Source organism: Ascaphus truei, chromosome 17, assembly GCF_040206685.1.
Source record: "Ascaphus truei isolate aAscTru1 chromosome 17, aAscTru1.hap1, whole genome shotgun sequence".
Classification (NCBI taxonomy): Eukaryota; Metazoa; Chordata; class Amphibia; order Anura; family Ascaphidae; genus Ascaphus; species Ascaphus truei.
Window position 1 is genome coordinate 17,609,558 of NC_134499.1, and position 25,525 is coordinate 17,635,082.

A 25,525-nucleotide genomic window follows, 5' to 3' on the forward strand; every position below is an offset into this window, starting at 1 on the left:
TCACACTCCCACTCCCCCGCTACACATTCCCCGCACCACACACATTCCCCCCCACACACACACATTCCCCCCCCACACACACACACATTCCCCCCCACACACTTCCCCCCCACACACTTCCCTTCCCCCACACACACTTCCCCCCCCCACACACACACCACACCCCACACACACACTCCCCCCCACACCAACACACACTCCCCCCCCACACACGCTCCCCCCCCCACACACACACTCCCCCCCACACACACACTCCCACTCCCCCCCTACATATTCCCCGCCCCCCACACATTCCCCCCCCCACACACACACATTCCCCCTCACACACACACACATTCCCCCCCCACACACTTCCCCCCCCACACACACACTTCCCCCCCCCCCCACACACACACACCCCACACACACACCCCACACACACACACACACACACACACACACACACACACACACACACACCACACACAAACACTCCCCCACACACACACACACTCCCCCCCACACACACCACACACACACTCCCCCCCCACACACACATTCCCCCCCACACACACACCCCCACACACACACTCCCCCACACACACACACACACTCCCCACACACACACACACACACTCCCCCCTCCCACACACACACACTCCCCCCCACACACACACACACACACTCCCCCCACACACACACACACACTCCCCCCACACACACACACTCCCCCCACACACACACACTCCCCCCCCACACACACACTCCCCCCCCCCACACACACACACACTCCCCCCCCCCCCACACATACACACTCCCCACACACACACTCCCCCCTCCCACACACACACACTCCCCCCCCCACACACACTCCCCCCCACAAACACACTCCCCCCCCCGCCACACACACACACACACAAAGTGGAGTACAGCGACGGATGTGAGTGACTGGAGGGGGGGTGGCGGGGGACAGAGAAAAGGCCTGCTTTTTGAGCCTCCCGCTGCAAACACCACCCGCCAGCGATCGCGGACCACCACTGCCCGCCCCCACGCCCATCTCTTGCACCATGCGGACCGAGGGCAAAGGGAGCACCAAGGGTGCAAGGGAGGGGCGCCAAGGGGTGAGCGACAAAGGGGGGTGAGCGGCAAGTGGGGTGAGCGGCAAGGGGGGTGAGCAGCAAGGGGGGTGAGCGGCAAGGGGGGTGAGCGCCTCTGCCCCGGGTCCCCTGTGGCTGCCTGCCCGGCAGGGGACACCGCGCAGCAGGCAGGGGAGCCAGGAGCGGGAAGGCAGAGACACACTCACCGTGTGCTCTGCACAAAGCGGAAGCCCCGCCCCCGGCTTCCACTGACCTGCCTGCGACCAATCCCCTGCATCCTGGCCGGCATTCTAAGCCCCGCCTCCTTCATTTAAACCCATGCGGCCCTTCATCCAATCCCCTGGCAGCATTCACTCACACAGAGAATACTTACCAGCTGCCGCATCCTCCTCACCGCCGCCGTAACCGGGACACATTGGCTGGGCCGCACAGATACTCGTTGCTTGGTGTAAAAGGTATCCCAAAGTGTGAAGAGTAAATGTCATAATACCCAAAGTTGAGACTGAACTCAAGCAGAAAACCACATTATTTGGTTGAAGCAGAGAGATTGGACCTAGCAAGTAAATGGTGTAAAGCAAACAGAAGTTTTTACCTAGCAACTACACATTCAGCATACCTAATGAGAGATTACACCTAGCAAGTAAATGGTGTAAAGCAAATAGACGTTTTTACCTAGCAACTGCACATCTTGTATACCTGATAAGAGAAAATGCATGCACAGTACTGCTGATATTGTAAAACTTCCCAAGAAAGAAAAGGTCTACAGAGATGCCTGTGAGTACTACAACCTCTACAAGCAAAATATACCCACCTGTAGGACTACCACGATTGGGGTTTCTAGCAAATACAGTGGCAACAGCTGCAATAGCGCCTCCTGAGGTCAGGAAGAAAATTACACCTGATAGCCTAAAAATGGAGGACAAGATGCAGCGTTCCTGTAATGAACCCTACCCCACGGAAGAGTGGCCCTTCCAGTCCAATAAAGAGGAAGGCATCTCTTACGGGGAACCCGAACCAAGTCACACCCACAAAACACCCCAAGAATGGTGGGGGTGCCTGAACTCGGCACGAACCGAAAAGACCGCTCCCTTTGATGACGAATATGATCAGCAGGAGAAAGAGCGGGAGCAGTGGATCACCGAATATTTCCGTCAGCTATTACAGTTGCAAGAAAAGCCGGGTGGATCCAGTGACGCTGCTAAAATTTCAAATGAAGATGGAGACCAGACAGCAGGGACAGTTAATGCAGGAGCAGGCCCGGCTGCAAGCGGAGAGAGATGAAAGACTACAGGCAGCACAAGATGAGCGAATTGCCAAGCTGCTGACCCATTTCCAAGGGTCTGCCAGTCCAGAACTTACAAACAGACCCCCGATACTCCTGAGGAAAATGGCGCCGAACGAGGATCCAGAGGCTTTTTTACTGACATTTGAAAGAGTTGCCGAAGCTCAGGGCTGGGCTACAGATCGCTGGGCAACTGCTTTGTCCCCGCTCCTCATAGGAGAAGCCCAGGCCTCATATCAGGGTCTCCCAGCAGATCAGGCAATGGACTACAGACAAGTAAAAGCCACCATACTGGATCACTTAGGTCTGACCCCAGAGACCTACCGGCAGCAGTTCCGGAACATGAAGTACACCGCTAAGATGAGACCCCGGGTCCTCGCTCAGCGATTATTGGACTTGTGTACACGCTGGATACAACCCGAGGAGTGCACTAAGGAGCCAATTCTGGAGCAGGTGGTTTTGGAACAATTTCTACAAATAATACCCCCTTCTGCACGCTCGTGGGTAAAACGCCACACTGCTGAAACCCTAGCTTTGGCGGTCCGACTCGTAGAGAACTTCCTTGGGGCTGAGCAGCAGGCGAGTGTCCTGGACCCGACTCCACCGGCACTTGCGGACGCCCAAAGAGGTAGGTCGGATCAATGGGGAACCTACGGCCCGTCCAAACGCAACCGCCAAGTCCAACGGAAGGAGCAGTCGTTCCAGCAAGGACGGAGTCCAAATGCTGGTCCCCGCCGAAACCCTCATCTCCATCCGGATGTCGGCTCGTCGCAAAATGAGAGGAACTTCCGAGGACGTCGCCCACAGGACCCACCAGATGCCTGGTCTCCAGTAACCAGTCCAGCGGAGCGCTATGCACAGCCCCCTCCTGCGAGGGAACCCTCTCCATGTCCACAGATGGATTGTTCATTCAGCAGAACCGTCGCCTTGGCCTTTACTGGGGAAAATTACAAGCCCTGGCTACTTCCAGCCCTGATTGGGGTAAAAAACATCCAGGCCCTTGTAGATTCGGGCTCTGGGAAAACTCTGGTCCTCCAGGAACTGTTACCACCTAATCTGTGTTCTTTTGACTCCCCATGGAGCATAGAATGTATACACGGCGATATAAAACGCTATCCGACGGCCAAAATCCGGCTACAGGTAAAAGGTCAGGAGGCTTATCTCTAAGTAGGAGTCGCTCCTTGGCTCCCTGCCCCCGTTGTGCTCGGTCGGGACTGGCCTTTCTTTTCGGACCTAATGGCCCCAGTCTTTCACGAGGAGCCTCCTTCTAGGGCTCAGGAGAACCCTGGCAAACTGTTCCCCTTCTCGGCAGACCTTTTTCCCAGTAGACACCGGGTTCAAAAGACTCGGAAGCAAAGACACTCAGATAAACAGGACTGGTTGCAGAAATCTGGGTCTCAAAGTGACCATTCTAGTAGTCAGAGGTCACAAGGGATAGCTGGGGATGGCCAGAGGGAGGGGGGTATGGGCCCTGGAGTTTTACCAGACCTGTACCTCCCTGACTTTCGCCAGAAGCAAAGAGAAGACCCAGTCCTTGCTAGACAGTATGACAAGGTGGTGAAAATTGATGAACAGATTTTAAATGCACAGGGGGTGATGGTATTCCCCCATTTTGAGCTATCAAATGATATCCTGTATAGGGTGAATAGGGAGACACAAACAGGGGAGGTCACCAGACAGATATTGGTTCCCAAGGCGTTTGTTAAATCTGTGTTTACTCTAGCCCATACTGTCCCTTGGAGCGGTCACCTGGGCAGGGATAAAACATTGGACCGTATTTCATCCCGATTCTATTGGCCAGAGATGCATAGTGATATTGCTAAGCTATGTGCGGCATGTCCGGAGTGCCAGCTAACTTGTCCAAAAGGACAAAAACCAGCCCCTTTAGTTCCTCTACCCTTGGTGTCGGTTCCCTTTGAGAGGATTGGGGTAGACTTGGTAGGACCTCTAGAACCTTCTGCGAAAGTACACAGGTTTATCCTTGTAATAGTTGATTATGCAACAAGATATCCTGAGGCATTCCCCCTGAGAACAGCAACGGCGAAGCAAGTAGCCAACACGTTGTTGGATCTGTTCTCACGGGTTGGACTTCCCCAGGTTATGTTGACAGACCAAGGTACAAATTTCATGGCTAAACTGATGCAGGATGTCTTAAAGTTACTAGAGGTCAAGTCTATTCGGACATCGGTCTACCATCCACAGACTGACGGATTGGTGGAAAGATTTAACCGAACTCTAAAAGGGATGCTGAGGAAATTTGTAGATTCAGAGAAGAGAGCCTGGGATGAACTTCTCCCTTTTCTGCTGTTTGCAGTGCGGGAAGTTCCCCAGGCCTCCACGGGATTCTCTCCATTTGAATTGCTCTATGGCCGCCAACCCCGGGGTATCCTAGACCTCCTAAAGGAGTCATGGGAGGAACAGCGGTCCCCTTCTAAGAATACCCTGCAATATGTACTAGACCTTAGGAAGCGCCTAGCTGTGGTCGGCCATTTTGCCAGGGAGAATCTTAGATCAGCCCAGGACAGTCAGGAGAGACATTACAATCAGAATGCTCGCATGAGAGTGTTTCACCCAGGAGACCAGGTGATGTTATTGTTACCCAGTTGCGAGAGTAAACTCCTGGCCAAATGGCAGGGCCCATTCGAAGTACTCCGCTGTACGGGTGATGTGGATTACGAGATCGCTCAACCAGGGTCCAGGAAGGGTAAACAAATTTACCATGTGAACTTGCTGAAACCCTGGAAGATGCAGCGGTCTCTATTCATCCACCCGTTGGAGGAGGAAACGGACTTGGGTCCTCAGCCTCCACGGGAGAACATTGTGAGTGACGATAAAATCCCAATGGGTAAACAGTTGTCCTCTGAACAAAAAGGGGACTTGTTAGCAATAATTACACAATTCCATGATGTTTTTTCTGACTTACCAGGACAAACTAACTTAATTTCCCACGCAATCGTGACAGCACCTGGGGTAAAAGTACGTTCCTGTCCTTATAGGTTGCCTGAAAGTCGTAGGGCTCTGGTAGAGAAGGAGGTACAAGAAATGTTACACTTAGGAGTGATTGTGGAATCATGCAGTGAGTGGTGTAGTCCACTAATTATGGTCCCTAAACCCGATGGGAAGGTAAGATTTTGTGTGGACCTCCGAAAGATCATTGCGGTATCCAAGTTTGACGCATATCCGATGCCAAGGGTGGACGAATTAATTGACGCCCTTGGTAACGCGGAATATATATCCACGCTGGACTTGACAAAAGGATACTGGCAAATACCCTTAGAGGAAAAGTCCAAATGCAAAACAGCCTTTGCCACTCCCATGGGCTTATACCAGTTTGTGACAATGCCATTTGGACTGCATGGAGCCCCAGCCACATTTCAGAGACTCATGGATAAGGTACTGAGGCCCCATAGGAATTATGCCGCAGCCTACCTAGATGACATTGTCATTTATAGTAAACACTGGCGGGCCCATCTAAATAAGCTGAAAGCGGTCCTCAAATCTCTAAGAGAGGCAGGGCTCACAGCCAACCCTAAGAAATGTGCCCTGGGTAAGGCAGAAACTAAATACTTAGGGTATGCAGTGGGAGGTGGAAAAGTGAGGCCACTAGCCAACAAGGTAGTTGCCCTGATAGAAGTTCCGACCCCCCAAACAAAAACGCAGGTACGCTCTCTGCTGGGTTTAGCAGGGTACTACCGGCGGTTCATCCCCAACTATTCGGAAGTGGCGGCCCCTTTAACGGACCTCACAAAAAAGTGTGCCCCTACACAAGTGGTATGATCAAGGGATTGTCAGAGAGCCTTTGAGGACATAAAAAGGTGTCTATCAGAGGGTCCCATCCTTAGAAGCCCAGACTTCAACAGCCCTTTTATAGTGCAAACAGATGCATCAGAGATAGGGGCAGTGTTGTCACAACAGTTTGAGGGAGATGAACATCCTATCCTTTTCCTGAGTAGGAAATTGTTCCAGAGGGAAAAAAACTACTCAATGATTGAGAAAGAGTGCCTCGCAGTAAAGTGGGCAATCGAGGCTTTGAGGCATTACCTGGCAGGAGTCCATTTTACTTTGCGGATCATGCTCCACTGAAGTGGATCATTACTCCACGGATCATGCTCCACTGAAGTGGTTAAATAGTATGAAGGATTCCAATGCTAGATTGACTAGGTGGTATATGGCCCTCCAACCCTTCTCATTTGAGATTCAGCACAGGCCGGGAAAAGAGAACGCAAATGCTGACTTCTTTTCTAGAGTAGGGGTGGATGGTCGGGCTTCAGCCGTGCGTAGCCCCAGCCACACACTAACAGAGGAGGAATGTGACAGGGTAAATAAAAGTCACCAGCTATATGCCTGGAAAACCTATGTCTAGTCTGCAGTGCAGCAGTGACTAGGTTAACTTCAGCTGGGAACCTCAGGACAATTAGTTGGATCCCAGCTGCCTAATCAAGGTGTGTTAAAACCCCAGGCTGTAGACACATGGGTGCTGGCTGTTGAGGAGAGAGGAGTAAGCTACTGAAGAGATTACTGAAACAAGGTCTGTTATCAAAGTACATGAATTATGAACTGTCTGTCCCCTGCATAGAAAAGGGTAGCTGCCTGATTTTTACACTGTCTGCTAAAGAGAAACTGTTTTGTTTTGTCTGCTGAAGAAAAAGCCAGTTTTCTTTTTGTTTGCTGATGAAAAGCTATTTTTGTTTTTGTGTGCTGTATATCTTTTAAGGCTAAATAAATAAGCCTTGTCAAGAAACCCGCGTGTGTAGTTGCATGTACCCTGCAACACGCCCCTTCCCCTCCATTGCTCTTATTTCCCAGTGTTCCCTCAGTACTTTTCCTCCCTTTTTATTTGTATGTTGTTGCCCCAAATAAACACTTCAGCAAGTAAGAAGGTTTCGTTGCTTGATATATGGGATTGAGTTAACCTGCCTGTCCCTACGCATCCATCAGGGTGTGCTTGGTCCAGAACAGCAACAGTACCACATCTTACTCAATTCAGAGACTTGGTTGGAGAATGAAAAGGTTACTATTCCTAACTTCCATTTTGTGGTACAGTTTAAACGTAAAAATGTTGGTGATGGAGTTGCTATATACCATAACAATACGAATACTACACGTTAGTACACCTCATCTAGACATAATACACATAATTACCAGTCACTGTTACACCGGTTGGAGACAGATGCGCTGCTGAGTACGTGCTACCCAATGGGCAAGTTATCTTCTCAACCGTCATATATATATATATATATATATATATATATATATATTTATATATATATATATATACAGTGGTTGACAAATCACCAAAAAATCTACTCGCCACACAAAAAAAACTACTCGCCACCTAGTACCAAACGTGTGCTGCTTGGGTCAATATTTACTCGCCCGGGGGTTAAATCCACTCGCCCGGGGCGAGCAAATGTATAGGTTTGTCGAACACTGTATATATATATATCACTGTCACGGTAGCTTATGACAAGATATAATGAACACCAAATATCTGGGTTGAACTGAACAAGGCTTAGATATAATAAAATATAATTTATTCCTTAAATAAGGTGAACACAGGAATATAGTACAATTAACAGACAAGAAGGTAACACTTACTTAGGGTTGGGGAATGGAGAAGTATCAGCTAGCTATTCTCCAGCAATCCAGTGACATTCAAGATGGTATCAGAAGAAGAACTAAAAACTGTAGGGTTGACACAGTTTATATACCTGTGTAACCCTATTCTTAACATTGAATACAGACTATTGGTGAACAATTATCTGTATCCAATCCCTAACGTGGAGACACAGATTAACCCATGCCCCCCAGCTAATTGGCCCGTGTGTACTGGGACTCTATGGGTAGCCCCATAATTAAATCAGGGGCAACGATCAGTCTACCAAATGAAGTATCTGGTAGGATCTGCATTGTTTGTAGGTGTAGACATAACACTTACAAACCACTCCAGTTTGATGATTCTCCGCCCTCAGGTAACAATTAGAGTGGCAGAGTCGTTTGACCAATACTTGGTTCCTAGACATTGGGTCGCCCCTCTGACCATCTGCTTCCCTTTGTGCAAAGGAATCTCTGCAGGATTTTATCCCTGCCTTGGGAAACAACATTACAGGTGAAACATGGGAACATACATTTTCAAGGTATAACAAGGTGCAAACCACATCCCTGGACCGCAGTCCAGTTAACCCCTTGTCTCTCTGGTGAGGTCAGGGGATGGCCATATGGAGTGCAACCCCTTTAATACCGGGCCACCCCCTTTCTCCCTCTACAATCACCAAACACACGCCTCGACAATATCATCAACTTCCTCCATTTCATTATGCTACCATACTTAATTGCCGGTGCAGTCTCATTGCACAAAGACTATCCTCCAATACCCATCATTTTAAGTGGTGACTTTAACATTACTTTCACTGTTGAATCCCTGCCTCTCATTACATTCATGAAACAAACATTTAATTTAACTCTCAAAACCAATCCAGCCATTGCAACTACAAGATCAGGTTCAACAATTGATGCAGTCTTTCCACACCATTTGGTTACTTTACGATCAAAGATATGTCTCTTACTTTAGTTATCATAAATTAATAGTATCATGTATTAAACATAATACAATGGTAATGTCATGTCAGAAATAAAGTAACTGAATTACACTCATTACTGTCTTTGATTGTATAGTGATCACCAGTATGTCAACTTTAGTTCATTTGTGACAAAGTGATGGTGTAGAGACAGGCGCTGAAACAATACTAGTAATCTCCAATCTTTAAGTGAATAAATTATTTTTAAATTTATAATATAGTGCGTGAATATAAGTGACTAATAATGATGCAATAAAACAAGTGTATATAAAAGTTGTAACCCCTGCTCAAACCCTCTGGAAGGGACTGTCTTCACTGGTCCCAGATGATCGATATATGTTCTCACAACCTGTGAGAGGTATCCTGTCTACACCTAGAAGACACTACAGATTCTACAGATCCTGTTTTTGCCCATACCTTACTGCTATCCTGTGAGTAGGCTGCACACGAGAGCCAAGTTTCTCCACACATTGTCACACTGCATTATACAGTCTGCACTTAGTTTGTGTCTTTTCTGTTGTTTTTTCCTTCATGCTCCCCCTGGGTTGTGAGAACTTTAGTTCATTGACAAAACACACAGAGAAGTTTCACTTACATGTGTGCTTGGCACACACCCCTTTATTTTCAATGTACAAGACAAGGTCCAGAAATTCTCTCTCTTGTTTACTTATTTTTGAAGTAAATTTCAGATTTAGATTGTTACAGTTTAGATATAAAATGTAATTATTCAAACATTCCATATCACCCTGCCATACAAACAAAACATCATCTATGTATCTACGCCTGAGGACCAGGTTTGCACCAAATTTGTTGTTGGGTCATATCCAGTCTTCCTCCCAAATACCCAAGAACAGGTTGGCATAACTTGGTGCGAACCTGATCCCCATGGCCGTCGCACACAGCTGCAGAAGAAAATTATTGTCAAACCAAAAGAAGTTGTAGTTAGTAGTTAGAGTAGAATGTCAGAGATAGTCTGGTGCTGCTAACTCAGTGACGTTATCTTATTATATATTAGTGAAAGCACTGTATGCCTGTCTGCATCTTCCTGTGTCCCTACGGACAATCTGATTGCACCTTTGGCCTGTCACTCCGCTTCAGGTCATGCCCGCCCCCGCACATCTCTCATTGGTCTGCGGTCCGCCCCCGCACAACTCTCATTGGTCTGGGGCCAACACCACTGCCACACTGTCCCACCCCTCACTGACCTACACCACTGACACACTCTCCCACCACTCACTCACTGAGCTTTGGGAACGCTTGCCAGCACCTAACCCTCACTGCTCTGAGAGATTTGCACCTTGTGGCGATAGGCTTTGCCGGCCTTCCTTAATAAAGGGGGAGCCCGGCTGGCTGCCCCTGAAACCAATATGGTATGGGTTGAGAGTGTCAGCTCTTGTGTCCAAATGTTGGTTCTCTGTGTTTTAAAACTGCAATGTATTATGTTTGTCCTGTGATTTAAACCCAGGTTGGTGACAAAAGGCAGTGTGAATTAGCATGTGAATTACATGTGGATTAGCATTTCAATGCCCCAGCTCAGAAAGGGTTTCCAAGCCCAAATCTCCCCAATTTATTTCCCTTATAAGTATAAGGTTCTCCAGAGTATATTCTGTAAGGAAGTGTACTTTATATTGTGTTGTAATGTTTACTATAAGGTTCTATACAGAAAGCACAGGCATATGGTTAATATGCTAGCTAGTTTGCATAGATTCCATAGTTCAGAGAGGAGAGGAATAGCAGAGGGTGGAAACCATTTGATGAGCATGATGTTCAGATTGGGATGTCTTTGTCTTACTAGACACCACGGAGTCAGGGAAAAAGAAAACGGCCCTGGATGTCAGAACTGATAAGCAAAGTTTCTATTGGCAAGTTTTGAATTTATCCCTCCTATCAGTGAATGCGTAATTTCAATCCCTGCTTTAATTGGCTATTACACCCCTCAATGATTTAGCTAGGAATACAGCCTATAAAAGAGTGTGCAGTAAAAGCATCTCTCTCTCTCTTTTTCCTGTTGGAGATCTGAAGACATGCAGCTGCTGGCGGGCCTCTCACTTCTGATGCTTCTGTGAAAGAGCTATTCACACCTGGAAGCATGGGGAGGCCTAGCCAGCAGGCTGGATTTCGGTCCAGGAGCCCAGAACCAAGGTCCTATCAAGGTAAGCCTTTGCTGAACAGGCGCCTTGCAACTAGGAAAGGGTAGATCTCTTCCCCAGACCCCCGCCAGTGTGTATATTCTCTGTTTCTTGTATTTCTGTGTGTTTCCGAGGTCTTGTCCGAATAAACCGCAATTTATTTTACTGCCTGTTTTGCCTTGTGACTGATCCCTTAAATATAAATGTGTTTTGGGCCTGCCCTCCCGTGACACACCTAACCCTCACTGCTCTCAACCCAGAAAACCCTGACCGCCTGCTACCACGACAGAACTGCACAATCAGGTACACAGTCTTATTGCTTTCAGCACTGCAACATTCCACACTCTCACACAACACCACACACACTGCACGCTCACACCGCCTCTTACGGCCTACACTGCCAACACACCTCCCCTTCACCTCACCACACTCTCTCATCCTCACCTCTCCAACGGACACTGCACCCCCCCCCCCGAGGCAGCAGCGCTGCGTGATCCTCACATCACCAACGGACACCGCACGTGGCCGCAGCTCCTCCGGAGATCACACCACACAGAACCAACATTCCCCGTGTCTCCCTGTTTCCCGCGCTTTCACCCCCCCCCCCCCCCCCGGCGCCGCTACAGTCAGCGGGGGAGCGGAGCGAGCGCCCGGGACACCCCCCACGGCTCTCAAGCACGCGGCATGCGTCCCCGCGCTCTCCTCCTCTCCCCGTGTCAGCTCCCCCCCGGTGCTCCACTCAGCTCTCCCGCCCGGAGCACGCGCCGCGCGCCCCCGCGCTCTCCTCCTCTCCCCATGTCAGCTCCCTCCCGGTGCTCAGCTCTCCCCCCCGGAGCTCCGCTCACCTCCCCCCCGGTGCTCCGCTCACCTCCCCCGCGGTGCTCCCCTCACCTCCCCCCCGGTGCTCCCCTCACGTCCCCCCCAGTGCTCCGACAGGCAGTGGACACGCGGCGCCTAAGATGGCGGCGCCCGGAAGGACCCCCTTCCTCCCTCGCGGAGTAAGATGGCGGCGGACGGAAGGAGAGGTGACGTGTGTGTGTGTGTGTGTGTGTGTGTGTGACACTGTGTGTGTGTGTGTGTGTGTGGTACACTGTGTGTGTGTGTGTGTGTTACACTGTGTGTGTGTGTGTGTTACACTGTGTGTGTGTGTCACTGTGTGTGTGTCAGACACTCTAGGGTGGGGACCGGAGCTACGCATGGGTGGGGAGCAGGAGCGGAGAGAGAGGGGGGAGCGGAGAAACATACAGGGGGAGTGGAGAGGAGGGACACGGAAATTGTAAGCAACCCACCCCCATCCTGTCCACTGTCCCCCCCTCCTGTCCACTGCCCCCCCCCTCCTGTCCACTCTCCCCCCCTCCTGTCCACTGTCCCCCCCTCCTGTCCACTGTCCCCCCCATCCTGTCCACTGTCCCCCCCTCCAGTCCATTGTCCCCCCCCTCCTGTCCCCCCCTCCTGTCCCCCCCTCCTGTCCACTGTCCCCTCCTGTCCACTGTCCCCCCCTCCTGTCCACTGTCCCCCCCTCCTGTCCACTGTCCCCCCCCTCCTGTCCACTGTCCCCCCCTCCCGTCCACTGTCCCCCCCTCCTCCTGTCCACTGTCCCTCCCCCCCTCCCCTCCTCCTGTCCACTGTCCCTCCCCCCTCCCCTCCTCCTGTCCACTGTCGCTTTCCTCCTCCTCCCCTCCTCCTGTCCACTGTCCCTCCCCCCCTCCCTCCCTCCGCTCCCCCCCTCCCCTCCTCCCGTCCACTGTCCCTCCCCCCCCTCTCCCGGGCAACGCCGGGTCTCTCAGCTAGTATATTATATTTGATTGATAGATATATCAAAGGAAAAAGATCAGCTTTAAAATACTGGCAGCAAGATTATATTTTTATTCAAATAAATTCTCTTAACTCATTACAGAATAAATGAAAAAGATAAATAAAGGCCAGTAAGAACACTAAAGATTAATAAACATCACTTCAAGGATTTTTCGTGAGTATTCAATGCCATGGGGCTCCCCTCTTCATATGCTGGCTCCCCCATCTCTCCCAGGAGTGTGAGGATGGGTTTTTGTCCTTTTACGTGGTGTTTTCCATTAGATGAGAAGACACGTGGATTTTTTCTTTCCGCGCCTGGGTTGCAGGGCTACCCGCGTGGCCATCTCGAACACATCCCTCACTCCGTCATTCATCTTCGCAGAGCACTCCATGTATCCGAAGGCTCCGATCCGGTTGGCCATGTCCCGGCCTTCTTCCGGCTTCACCGGCTCCTGCGGGATGGAAAGGAAGGCGTAACGATTAACATGGCGTAATTTGACGTGTCGTCCCGTGACCTACGGCATAATTTGGTGCGCTGCATTGCCATGGCGACGAGCGGCAAATGACGCCGTGGGGTCATGTGACGTCACATGACCCGTGGCATCATTTGATGCCTGTCATCATGGAGACGCATGGACGCGAGACCTGGTAAGTGAATTTACAGAGGCCTCGCGCTGAATAGCACGAGGCCTCTGTAACCGCCATGCCCCCCCTAAAATCTGTCCCCCCAGCTTGCGCAACCCTGTATTAGACCACCAAAGAAAATAATGGGCACCCTGTCCCTTTAAGGTGAAACAAATCATAAAATAAAATCCTATTACTGCTAAAGAAACTAACTACACAAGCAGGCCTCTCCCTACCCACCTGGGTAGCTATCCTACTTCCAGATCATAACAATAACTAAAGTAATATATGCCAAAAGAGTTCTTATCTTTTAGGTGCTGGGGAATCCATCCCAGGGCTCCAGGTCATTCCCTCTAGGAATTCAGGAATGTCGGTTCCGGGGAGCAGGGCTCTGTCCAGCACGAAGAATTCAATGTCACACCCACTCCAAGTCTCCAGTGCTACTGCTATCGTCACTTCCGGGTTCTGAAATCAGGTGACCGGATGACGTGGCTGCTGTGGATGGCGTTCCTCCCAACGCCGATCCTCCATTCGGGATCAGCTGCTTCACCGAGTGCTGGCTCAGACTCTACATGTTTCGCTCTCGCTTCCTCAGGAGTCAGTCATTATTGTAATAATAATAATAGCATGTTCTTGTATAGCGCTGCTGTTTTACATAGCGCTTTACAGAGACATTTTGCAGACACAGGTCCCTGCCCCGTAGAGCTTCCAATTTGTGTTTTTGGTGCCTGAGGCACAGGGAGATAAAGTGACTTGCCCAAGGTCACGAGGAGCCGACACCGGGAATTGAACCAGGTTCCCCTTGCTTCAAACTCAGTGCCAGCCAGTGTCTTTACACACTGAGCCGCTCCTTCTCCCACATGTATCGTACAAATGTTTACAGCACTGAACCCCCACTGTCATACAGTACTGTTCTATGTCCATTTTTCTTCTCTCATATGGTGTTACATCCCCCGCTCCCCTGACTTTTCTGGATTTCTAACATTGATAACATCAGGATTTTCCATCCACTGTATTTGTAGGTTCTGCCACCCACTTGGCTAAAACATCTTTTGTGGTGGACCTGGGTGCCTTCACTAATTTGATAATCATCTGAACCCAGCAAATGAAATTGAGGGTTTGGATTTTTAAATCGCAGATCAATGAGTTGGTTCTCAGTAGTCCCAGGAGGGTGCCTATCTGCTTCTGGAATAACAGCAGCACTATCAAAATCAACTGTTTCTGCTTCCTCTTTGTCATCAGTGAGGGTATTGGGTTCATTTTCTATGATCTCCTTCTGTGACCAACGTATCTCTTTTAGCATTGGAATCTCTTTCTCCATCTTAACACTGAATGTCCATTCCGGCTGTTCCTTGTAATCCACAATTTGTTCCTCGTGGTCCTTCCTCAATTCTTGCACAGCCTCTGCCCGCTTGCTTTCGAATTCTGTCCGACGGCTGGAATCTATTTCGCTTATCTTAGTCTCGTGCCGTTTCCCGACTTCCCCTTCATGGACGTTCTTTTCAAATGCTAGTTGCTCTCTAAGTGTTTGCCTTTTATTTTCTAAATCCATTCTCCACAGCATTTCAGCATGCATCTATTTTGTGGTATCACTTAAAGAGCATTCAAGACAAGCTATTTGAGTTTTCAGCTCTTGAAGCTGTCCTTCTGCACTTCTTTTCAGTGCAGTTGCCAGTTCAGCTTCTTTGGAGTTGAGTCGTGATTCCACATCTCCCAGCTGGCTCAGAGCAAGGCTTAAATCTGTTTCTTTTTCTCTATTTCTGACCTGCAACTGCTGGTACCCCTCCTGGACCTTGTCCAGTTCCAGCTGCAGCTGGTCCTTCTCATCGGCCATCTCGGTCTCATAGCGCAGTGTCAGGTCGGCCACCTGATGGCCGGACACTTCCTCCCTCTCATCCTTTTTGGCGAGCTGTATCTTGAGCTCAGCAATCTGCACCTGTAGCTCTGCAATTTAATCATGCAGGTCGGTGGAGTCACCTTCCAACTTCCGACGATTCTTCTACAGCTCTTGGCGCTGCTTCTCCTCTCACTGAAGACGGTCTTCTAGGCCAGAGATCATAATCTCATGCTTGTTTTTAAGTTTGGCCTCAATATTGACCTTCTCGGCATCCGCCTGTTTTTCCTTGGACTCTTGTAGACTCGCCTTCAGCTCTTGCAGCTGACTCCGCAGCATGTGGTCTGCCAGGGAGACACGTTCCTTATGCAGCATTCTTTCTGCACTCTCCAGTGCTTCCTGCATATCTAAGTTTTCTTGCGCCAATTGCTTCTTCATTTTTCATACTTGATGAAGCTTCTCAGTCTCTTCACTGACCTGACTTGTCACATTCCAAACCTCTTCCTTCAGGTTTATGATCTATTTCTTTACATTCTCTATGTCCCCTAGGACCGTCTCATAGGCATCCTCCAATGTACACATCTCTGTGTTTAGACCGTGGCCTTCCTAGCCAGAGTGTTCCAGCTCTGTGCTGTGAGCGTGAACCTCTTTCTGAGATACTTCCAACTTTCTATGGCAATTGCAAACCTCTTGCAGTGCCGTCTCATATTTCTGCTTAAGTTTAGCAATCAGTCTGTCAGCCTTGCTTTGCTTTTCCTCCATATATTGTAACAAAGTGAAAAATAGGCGCAAAAAAATTAGTTTGTGATTCTTACTTAATACTAAAAAATGAATAGATTAATAATCAGTGTATGTCACAATTATGCATACATATAAGTGAATATAAATAAACTAGTGCAGTGCAAAAAAGTAAAATGTGCAATACAAGAAAGTAATAAATTTGAACCCCCTGCTCAAAATCCTCTGGTGGGATTCGTCTTCACTTGTCCCCAAGATGTAGAAATTGGTTCTCAGATTCCAGGAGGAGCATAAAGGGGAAACAAAAAACACAGAGACACTCTAAGTGAAGAGGTTCTTATATTCAGTAAATGTGATGAAGTCTTGGCTCTTTTAGAAGGCTTACTTACAAAACGTAAGATATAATCAAGCAGTGTGTAGGGGGATTAGCATCTCTCCCCGACAGGTGTGGTATGAGGTAGCAGGTAGTCAGTGGCTATCACTCCAAAGACAGGTGTGGTAGAACTCAGCAGGGTTCACAGTGTTCAACAGGATAAGACCCCCATGAAAAAGAGAAACTACATAGCACAGATCAGCTAGGAGACTCCTGACGAAGCCGATTCCTCTGGCGAAACGTGTATAGTGGGAGTTCCTGAGTACCTTGGAGCTGAGGGGAGAGATGCCGCCAGCTGCCAAGATACTGCCAGACCCGATCCGGAGGTGACGTCAGAAGCTACGTTCACTGGGATGTGCCAGAGCTGCGGCATCTGATCGCCACACACTGTGAGCTGTGGTCAGACGCAGGACAACAGACGTCGGCGGGGGCAGGACGGTGAGCCAGTGCGGCAGACGATTTCTCCCATACACTATACAAGTGTGAAAAGCCCATTTTAATTGCATTATTGTAAGTGCACACTTTATATTTTAAACAAAGCATTTTTGTACCTAGCTGATCTGTGCTATTGAGTTTCTCTCTCTCTCTTTTTCATGGGGGTCTTATCCTGTTGAACACTGTGAACCCTGCTGAGTTCTACCACACCTGTCTTTGGAGTGATAGCCACTGACTACCTGCTACCTCATACCACACCTGTCGGGGAGACATGCTAATCCCCCTACACACTGCTTGATTATATCTTACGTTTTGTAAGTAAGCCTTCTAAAAGAGCCAAGACTTCATCATCCCACTTACTGAATATAAGAACCTCTTCACTTAGAGTGTCTCTGTGTTTTTTGTTTCCCCTTTATGCTCCTCCTGGAATCTGAGAACCAATTGCTTTTCATCCATGGCAGCAATTGTGGTGTTTGCTTTCTCCAGAGTAGTCATCATCTCCTCCAACTCACTGCGGAGGAAACACTCTGTTTTCCCTCAAAGCTCCATACTCTTGATCCTTTTTTGAGGCCTTGTTCGATGCCCTAGATATCCGGTGGGGGTGTCCATCCCTAAAAACACTGTGGTGGCGTGTTCACATTAATCCGTTGGCTGCCCCAGCTAGCCAACCAGATAGACCCGACCCAGTCATAGCCTTACTATTCAGCAAGCGCCTTCCCAACATTAACAAGATTGAACATAAACTTGTGACCCACATACTACCAGCTGCAAGATGCTGCAATGCCTTTTCTTTGAAACAACCAGCCCTCGTCATGAATGCAGTTAAGAGTAGAATAAACCAAACTATGGTATTTGGAAAATTTACTGCGTTCCTCAAAGACACCATTAAGGAATTTCAGAGAGTCTGGGATCCACGGTTCTCAGCAGAATCTCCCCTTCATAACAACAGAGAGTTTTCGACCCTTTAAAATCTTGGTCTAGAAAAGTACAAATGTTTTGGGAGTCCTTGGCCAATGTTTTGAGCTACATAGTATATTAAATATATAGCTTTACTATCAGTGGGACACGCTGGTTGACCAATACAGGTTGAATCAGGACGTGGTTCTTTAAGCAGACAGCAGGAGGGGTACAGACCTGCTTCATCTTGGTGAGCTCCTTGCGAGTGTGCTCATCGTTACGCAGGTCTTTCTTGTTCCCCACCAGGATGATCGGTACGTTGGGGCAGAAATGTTTCACCTCCGGGGTCCACTTCTCAGTGATGTTTTCTGTCACAAAAATAAATCAATCCTCAGTGTCTGTGCACAGGAGAGAGGGACGGAGGAGATCTCACACACTAACATCTCTGTCTGTGCACAGGAGAGAGGAACAGAGGAGATCTCACACACTAACATCACTGTCTGTGCATAGGAGAGAGGGACAGAGGAGATCTCACACACTAACATCACTGTCTGTGCACAGGAGAGAGGGACGGAGGACGTCTCACACACTAACATCAGTGTCTGTGCACAGGAGAGAGGTACGGAGGAGATCTCACACACACTAACATCAGTGTCTGTGCACAGGAGAGAGGGACGGAGGAGATCTCACACACTAACATCACTGTCTGTGCACAGGAGAGAGGGACGGAGGAGATCTCACACACACTAACATCAGTGTCTGTGCACAGGAGAGAGGGACAGAGGAGATGTCACACACTAACATCAGTGTCTGTGTACAGGAGAGAGGGACGGAGGAGATCTCACACACTAACATCACTGTCTGTGCACAGGAGAGAGGGACAGAGGAGATCTCACACACACTAACATCAGTGTCTGTGCACAGGAGAGAGGGACAGAGGAGATGTCACACACTAACATCAGTGTCTGTGCACAGGAGAGAGGGACGGAGGAGATCTCACACACTAACATCACTGTCTGTGCACAGGAGAGAGGGACAGAGGAGATCTCACACACACTAACATCAGTGTCTGTGCACAGGAGAGAGGGACAGAGGAGATGTCACACACACTAACATCAGTGTCTGTGCACAGGAGAGAGGGACGGAGGAGATCTCACACACTAACATCAGTGTCTGTGCACAGGAGAGAGGGACAGAGGAGATCTCTCACACTAACATCAGTGTCTGTGCACAGGAGAGAGGGGCGGAGGAGATCTCACACACACTAACATCAGTGTCTGTGCACAGGAGAGAGGGACAGAGGAGATGTCACACACTAACATCAGTGTCTGTGTACAGGAGAGAGGGACGGAGGAGATCTCACACACACTAACATCAGTGTCTGTGCACAGGAGAGAGGGACAGAGGAGATGTCACACACTAACATCAGTGTCTGTGTACAGGAGAGAGGGACGAAGGAGATCTCACGCACTAACATCAGTGTCTGTGCACAGGAGAGAGGGACGGAGGAGATCTCACACACACTAACATCAGTGTCTGTGTACAGGAGAGAGGGACGGAGGAGATCTCACACACTAACATCAGTGTCTGTGTACAGGAGAGAGGGACGGAGGAGATCTCACACACACTAACATCAGTGTCTGTGCACAGGAGAGAGGGACGGAGGAGATCTCACACACTAACATCAGTGTCTGTGCACAGGAGAGAGGGACGGAGGAGATCTCACACACACTAACATCAGTGTCTGTGTACAGGAGAGAGGGACGGAGGAGATCTCACACACTAACATCAGTGTCTGTGCACAGGAGAGAGGGACGGAGGAGATCTCACACACACTAACATCAGCGTCTGTGCACAGGAGAGAGGGACGGAGGAGATCTCACACACACTAACATCAGTGTCTGTGCACAGGAGAGAGGTACGGAGGAGATCTCACACACACTAACATCAGTGTCTGTGCACAGGAGAGAGGTACGGAGGAGATCTCACACACTAACATCAGTGTCTGTGCACAGGAGAGAGGTACGGAGGAGATCTCACACACACACAGACACACAGACAGTAACGTCAGCGACAACGCAGCGCCTGAGCGAATAAATGCAGATACAGTGAGTGTTTAAGGAAAGATGGCAAAACTAGGAGAGAAATGTGCTCAGGACAAGGGGAACAGGTTAACCCTTTCGCTACCAGAGACTTCCTGCAACACATGCTGAAGTATTTCATATTCCTACATTAACATAACCAAGTACTGCGTTAAAGATTCAAGTGCAGTGATGTGTCACTATTAGATCATTCGTTCCTACCTAAACTGTCCGGGCTAGCGATGGAAAAGCACATTAATATAACGTCGGTTTCCGGATAGGACAGAGGCCGCAGCCGGTCGTAATCTTCCTGCCCAGCTGTGTCCCACAACATCAGCTCCACCTAGTGGCAGAGGAAGGAAGTGTCAGAGAAGCGGCGATCTACTATATATTTTGGAAAGCAGTTTGTCTGTTTGCTGTGCATTTGGACACCTCTTAAGGTAGCATTACTTAATTTTGCATGATGGTTCTTGAGATCAAGGAGCAGGTTTTTGTCTATGTTTGGATACAATTGGACTGCAATAATGGGGGATAACTGCTGCACACCATATTATAAAGAAAGAAACATACATATTTACCGGTGCGCTTGTGTTGAAAGAAGTCCTGCTGGAAATCCAAATCACACAGTAAAACAAGAATAACACAAGGCGCTGCAGATTTTCTTAATGCTATTTAATGAGACAAAAACTTAGCGACGTTTCGACCAGAGCGGTCTTTTTCAAGTGGTGAGTGGCTTAAACTAAAGTGTCCCATAGAGTCTTATATACCCATATAAACCCCGCAGCATGCTCGCTAATGATGATATATAATGATGATATATATGTTGTATGTTGAATCCTCATTATTCCTCAATGCCGCAGCTGGAAAAGACTGCTGCCATTGCGATGTTCAAGTAAAATGTCTGCTTTGCGCACGTGATCCGTTGTATCCAGCGTCATACTGTATGTCAGCCGTCATCAAGGCCGAGTTTCTTTGATGCCCGGTGCCATCTTAGTGACGTCATCATGGCTGTGTCAATCTTTCTTTACTCCCGCGGCGAGATCCCATTGTTGCTAGGTATCCGACCCTGCGCATGCGCAAAGCGTCAGTCTCTATGGACTGTGATAATCGATCCTATACTATGATTTGATCCGTAATATCCTTATGTTCACCAGTAGAAATTCAAGTCCAGAGCGCTGGATACAATATGTTGATCGGGAAATTCCCAGAAATCCCCCAGGAATGGGAGCAACATTGCGCCCTCATACGCAAATCTTTTTATGACAGACTTTGAGGAGAGATTTAATTTTTCCACCAATTATTATAAAAAAAGTGTTGTTATTGCAGATACATCGATGATTTATTCCTTCTATGGGAGGGCACATCAGACGAACTAATACAATTTTTTGATTACTTGGATGGTCTGCCAACAAAAATACGCTTTACCAAAAATTGGAGTAGCGAGCAAATTTCTTTCTCAGATGTTTAATTAACCAAAAATGAAGACAAATTGTCCACTGATATGTATTGAAAACCAACGGATCAAAATGCTACATTGCATGCCACTAGCTTTCATCCTGTATCACTTTAAAACACCATGTCCACAAAAAAATTAGGGCATCAAGAACAGTGGACAGACAACCACAATTAAACAAAACTCTAAAGAAAATAGAGACCCGCTAGAAAGAGGGCACACAAAAGAAGTCATACAAAATGCTTTCTCTCAGGTACCCGAGACTATCACACTGGCCAAGGAAAATGATAGAATGACTAGCGTGACACAATTTAGAGCAGCTAGTAATGTTATAAAGAAAAGCATTAACCAACATTGGAAATGTAAAAAAAAAATGATGAGACACTGGGGAAATTATGTGAATCTCAACCTAGGTTTGCTTATCGCTGAGGTAGAAATGTAAAGGACAAGCTAATTAGGGCTGATTCTAAAGAATATTATGGGAAATTCCATTTTCTAAGAAACCCAAAATGTTGATGCTTCAAGTACCATAACTGCAGTGTCTGCAATAGCCTAAACACTGGTATTCTGAGCCACAGGGAATATGCTGATATCGTATGGCCAGGCAGCTTAACTAGTTCCTTTTACAAGCACCACAAGTTCTTTGTCTTTTCCTCACTTTATTGGAAAGCAGCAGATATACAAAGTTACTTGCAGATGGTGCTGTAGTGAGAGAGGGCTTCTCTACAGTGAGGGTGCCTATAGTGGGGGGGAAAGTAAAAAACGATACTCTTACCAAGAGGTGGAAGGCATGAGTAGTGCTTACTTAGCCTGCTGAGGTAGAAAAGAAAGCTAAGGGAAGTATGTCACAGGATGAGAGACTGGGCTGAGTAAACTGTGAATACAGACAGGGGAGAGTGGGAAAGTCCACTTTGCCAGGGGAATTACAGGGGTTTTCACGGCAACCAACTCCAGCAAGCTAGAAGATGAGAACATAACTTATTGTATCCATTTTCACCTGCACTGGGAATTATTACTGCAGGGAAAACAATATTAATAAAGGGCTAGCAGGCAGAGCTGCAAGGAAAAAGGGGGGAGGAACAGGAGGCAACAGAAATAGACATTCCTGTTCCAGGACAACTGGTGAACAAATTATTATAAAATTAATAGCAGGATAACGTGCACTACATCCAATGTATTTTATATTATTAAATGCCCTTGCGGACTTTGTTATAATCGGCAAAACAAATAGAATGTTAAAAACAAGATACATAGAGCACAAGAGCAAGATCACACATTGCGCAGAAGAAACTGCACTCATTAAACATTGCAGAGACTTTAACCATCCCATTTCCTCTCTTAAACTGATGGGCATAGAGCGAAAGTCAAAAGCCATTTCAGGGATAGAAAAGGACACTTTCTTGCTCCAAAGGGAATCATATTGGATTTTTACCCTCAACACAGTACATCCGAGGGGACTGAATGATAATGTATCATTTCGTTGTTTTTGGACAGGAAGATAGTGTACTTTATTTTACGTATACATTTTCATCCTGTGATAAGTTGCTGTGCTGGCCACACAGGCAGAGGACCAATATTCAAGGTTTTCATTTTCAAAGTTGTTTGGACACGCTTGTTTATGCTCTGTAAAATGTCAATATTCCATACAAACAAGCAAAATGATGTCTTAGCATACTTCCTTTTTAATATTAGCTAGAATTTATTTTTTACATTATCACTATTAGTCACTTGAGGCATGAGGTCTACTGACACTGCTTATATGCTGTTTCTCTTTATACATACATACATACATACATACATACATATATATATATATATATATATACACATACTGGAATATGTCGTCATTCCTGGTGAATTTCTGGGACTTTCCCGAACAACATATTGTTTTCAGCTCTCTGGACTTGAATTTCTTCTGGAGGAACATAAGGTTATTACGAATCAAATCATGTTTGACGAAAAATCACAACAGGATAAAGTCTAAAGGATCAATTATCACAGTCCATAGAGACTGACACTTTGCGCATGCGCAGGGTCGGATACCTAGCAACAATGGAATCTCACCGCGGGAGTAAAGAAAGATTGAACACAGCCATGATGACGTCACTAAGATGGCACCGGGCATCAATGAAACTCTTCCTTGATGACGGCTGACATACAGGATGACGTTGGATACAACGGATCACGTGTGCTAAGCAGACATTTTCATTGGACATCGCAATGGCTGCAGCATTGAGGAATAATGAGGATACAGAATACAACAGACGGTGTTTTATATCATCATTAGCGAGCATGCTGGGGGGTTTATATGGGTATATAAGACTCTGGGACACTTTAGAGGAAACAATGCAGGGGTAAGCTGCCGCCAGTGCTCAAGGGCTAGAGAGTGGGTAATATGTCCATTAGTAATCAGAGACACACAGGTAGGGCACTTGATGAAATAACATGATAGAAGATCCAGCGGATAAATAAAGCAGGTTGGGGGAGGGGTAATAACGGGTGCCCTTAAGAATCGCCGACCATCCTGAATAGGAACAGCCTGGCTGATGCAATGACACCCCCGACCCACTCTGCCAATAAAGTACCTGCTGTCACGCTGTGTCCGGTGTGCCCACTGCAGAGGAGATGATGCACCGGTTTATAGGTGCCTGCGACTGTGTGTAAAATCCACGTGCAACCAGCTGAAGTATCCGGAACAGCAATCAAGAAAAGCGGCGCGCTGAGGTAACCAGGTAAAACCAACACGCAGCTCTCACGAAAAAACGGCTATTTATTGAAATAGATGGACAAACATCATGCAACTAGATGACCTCTGACGCGTTTCATCCCGCAAGGGACTTTGTCAAAGAGTGGATGGTAAATGTCTGAATACTCCCCTATATAGTACCAACTATCCTGTGATAGGCTGAACACAAAATTGTTTAACTGGCAACTCCTCTACACGGCTGAGTCTTAATTAATGAGAGTGCCATTCAATCTACACAGACATAAGATTTTGGCTAATTAAATAGCATTAAGAAAATCCGCAGTGCCTCGTGTTATTCTTGTTTTACTGGATACAATTGGACGCCATTTTGAATCAAGATGGCGGACTGAACCTTTCAAAACTGCACTGATTTTAACCAAATTTGGCAGGATTGTAAGTAGCTGGACTGAACTTAGAAAATCCATGATTTGCACATTGGTAAGATTTATGTTGGATGCTCCAGAGTGGGAACTGGAGAAAATTGTATGTTTTTTTGCCTGATGGAAAAAAAATTAAAATTTAGTTTACCCAACAGCATTAGAATAAAAATACATAAGTGTTTTCGTTAAGATACTAAAAAATGAAATTATCCATTTATAAATCTCAGTATCTTTTGGTTTCTTAGTATTCCCCAGCCACGCTGGATACTTCAGCTAGTGTATAAAAATGCACAAACAAGACTTGCCTGACTAGTGCACCTTTCAGGTGGACCTCCACGTGCCCAGCAGCGTGGTAACCACCCCCATACTCCTACGGCCGGGTTTTCCTGCCACCCCCACCCCCTCGCTCTCCTACCTGTTTGCCATCCACCGCAATGTCCACCACGTAGTTCTCAAATACGTTTGGGATGTAAACCTCTAGGAACACGTCCTTGCGGATCATTCTTAGGAGGCAGGTCTTCCCGCACGCTCCATCTCCCACAATCACAAGCTTCTTCCGAATGGCTGCCATGGCTGCAAAGAAACAGGAGAGATGTCACACACAGCACAACCCCTCACCCCATCTTCCTGCCAGAGGGGCCTGCACAGGGCAGCCCCTCACCCCATCTCCCTGCCAGAGGGGCCTGTACAGGACCCCAGCACTGCTTTGCTTGCTTACAGACTTCTGCAAAAGTCTCAGTAATTACATACATCGGGTCCAGTCTCACTGAGCTACACCAATGATGATTTAAAGCCACAGCTCTGCAGTCACACAACTTCACCATGTAAAACAGGTTTAAAGCTTTGGGGGGTGGTGGGGTTAAAGCAGCAGTGCAGGCAGGATTTTTTTTAATTTTTATTATTAAATTTTCTTTTAATATGTGCATCAATACAATCCACACAATGATAAGCTATTAGCTAGGTTGCCGATTGATCCGGTGTATGAGTGTACGTGTATATTAATACGGGTGTTTACGAGTGTACGTGTATATTAGTGTGGTGTATGAGTGTATATTAATGCGGATGTATATGAGTGTACGTGTATATTAGTGTGGTGTATGAGTGT

At 47.6% G+C, this 25,525-nt stretch overlaps 1 protein-coding gene and 1 pseudogene across 1 annotated transcript in view; both read right to left on the reverse strand.

Moving 5' to 3' along the window:
* Positions 1-12,901: 12,901 nt before the first annotated feature.
* LOC142468032 (transforming protein RhoA-like) overlaps positions 12,902-25,525 on the reverse strand; it is a 41,346-nt gene continuing 28,722 nt past the window's right edge. The window contains exons 2-5 of the mRNA XM_075574096.1: positions 24,836-24,993; positions 20,064-20,184; positions 17,998-18,128; positions 12,902-13,311 (exon numbers count right to left, since the gene is read on the reverse strand). Of these exons, the coding sequence (XP_075430211.1) occupies positions 13,138-13,311; positions 17,998-18,128; positions 20,064-20,184; positions 24,836-24,993 (584 nt within the window). The 3' untranslated portion in view covers positions 12,902-13,137. The remainder of the gene's footprint in view (positions 13,312-17,997; positions 18,129-20,063; positions 20,185-24,835; positions 24,994-25,525) is intronic.
* LOC142468430 (lamin-A-like) lies at positions 13,591-15,755 on the reverse strand (annotated as a pseudogene).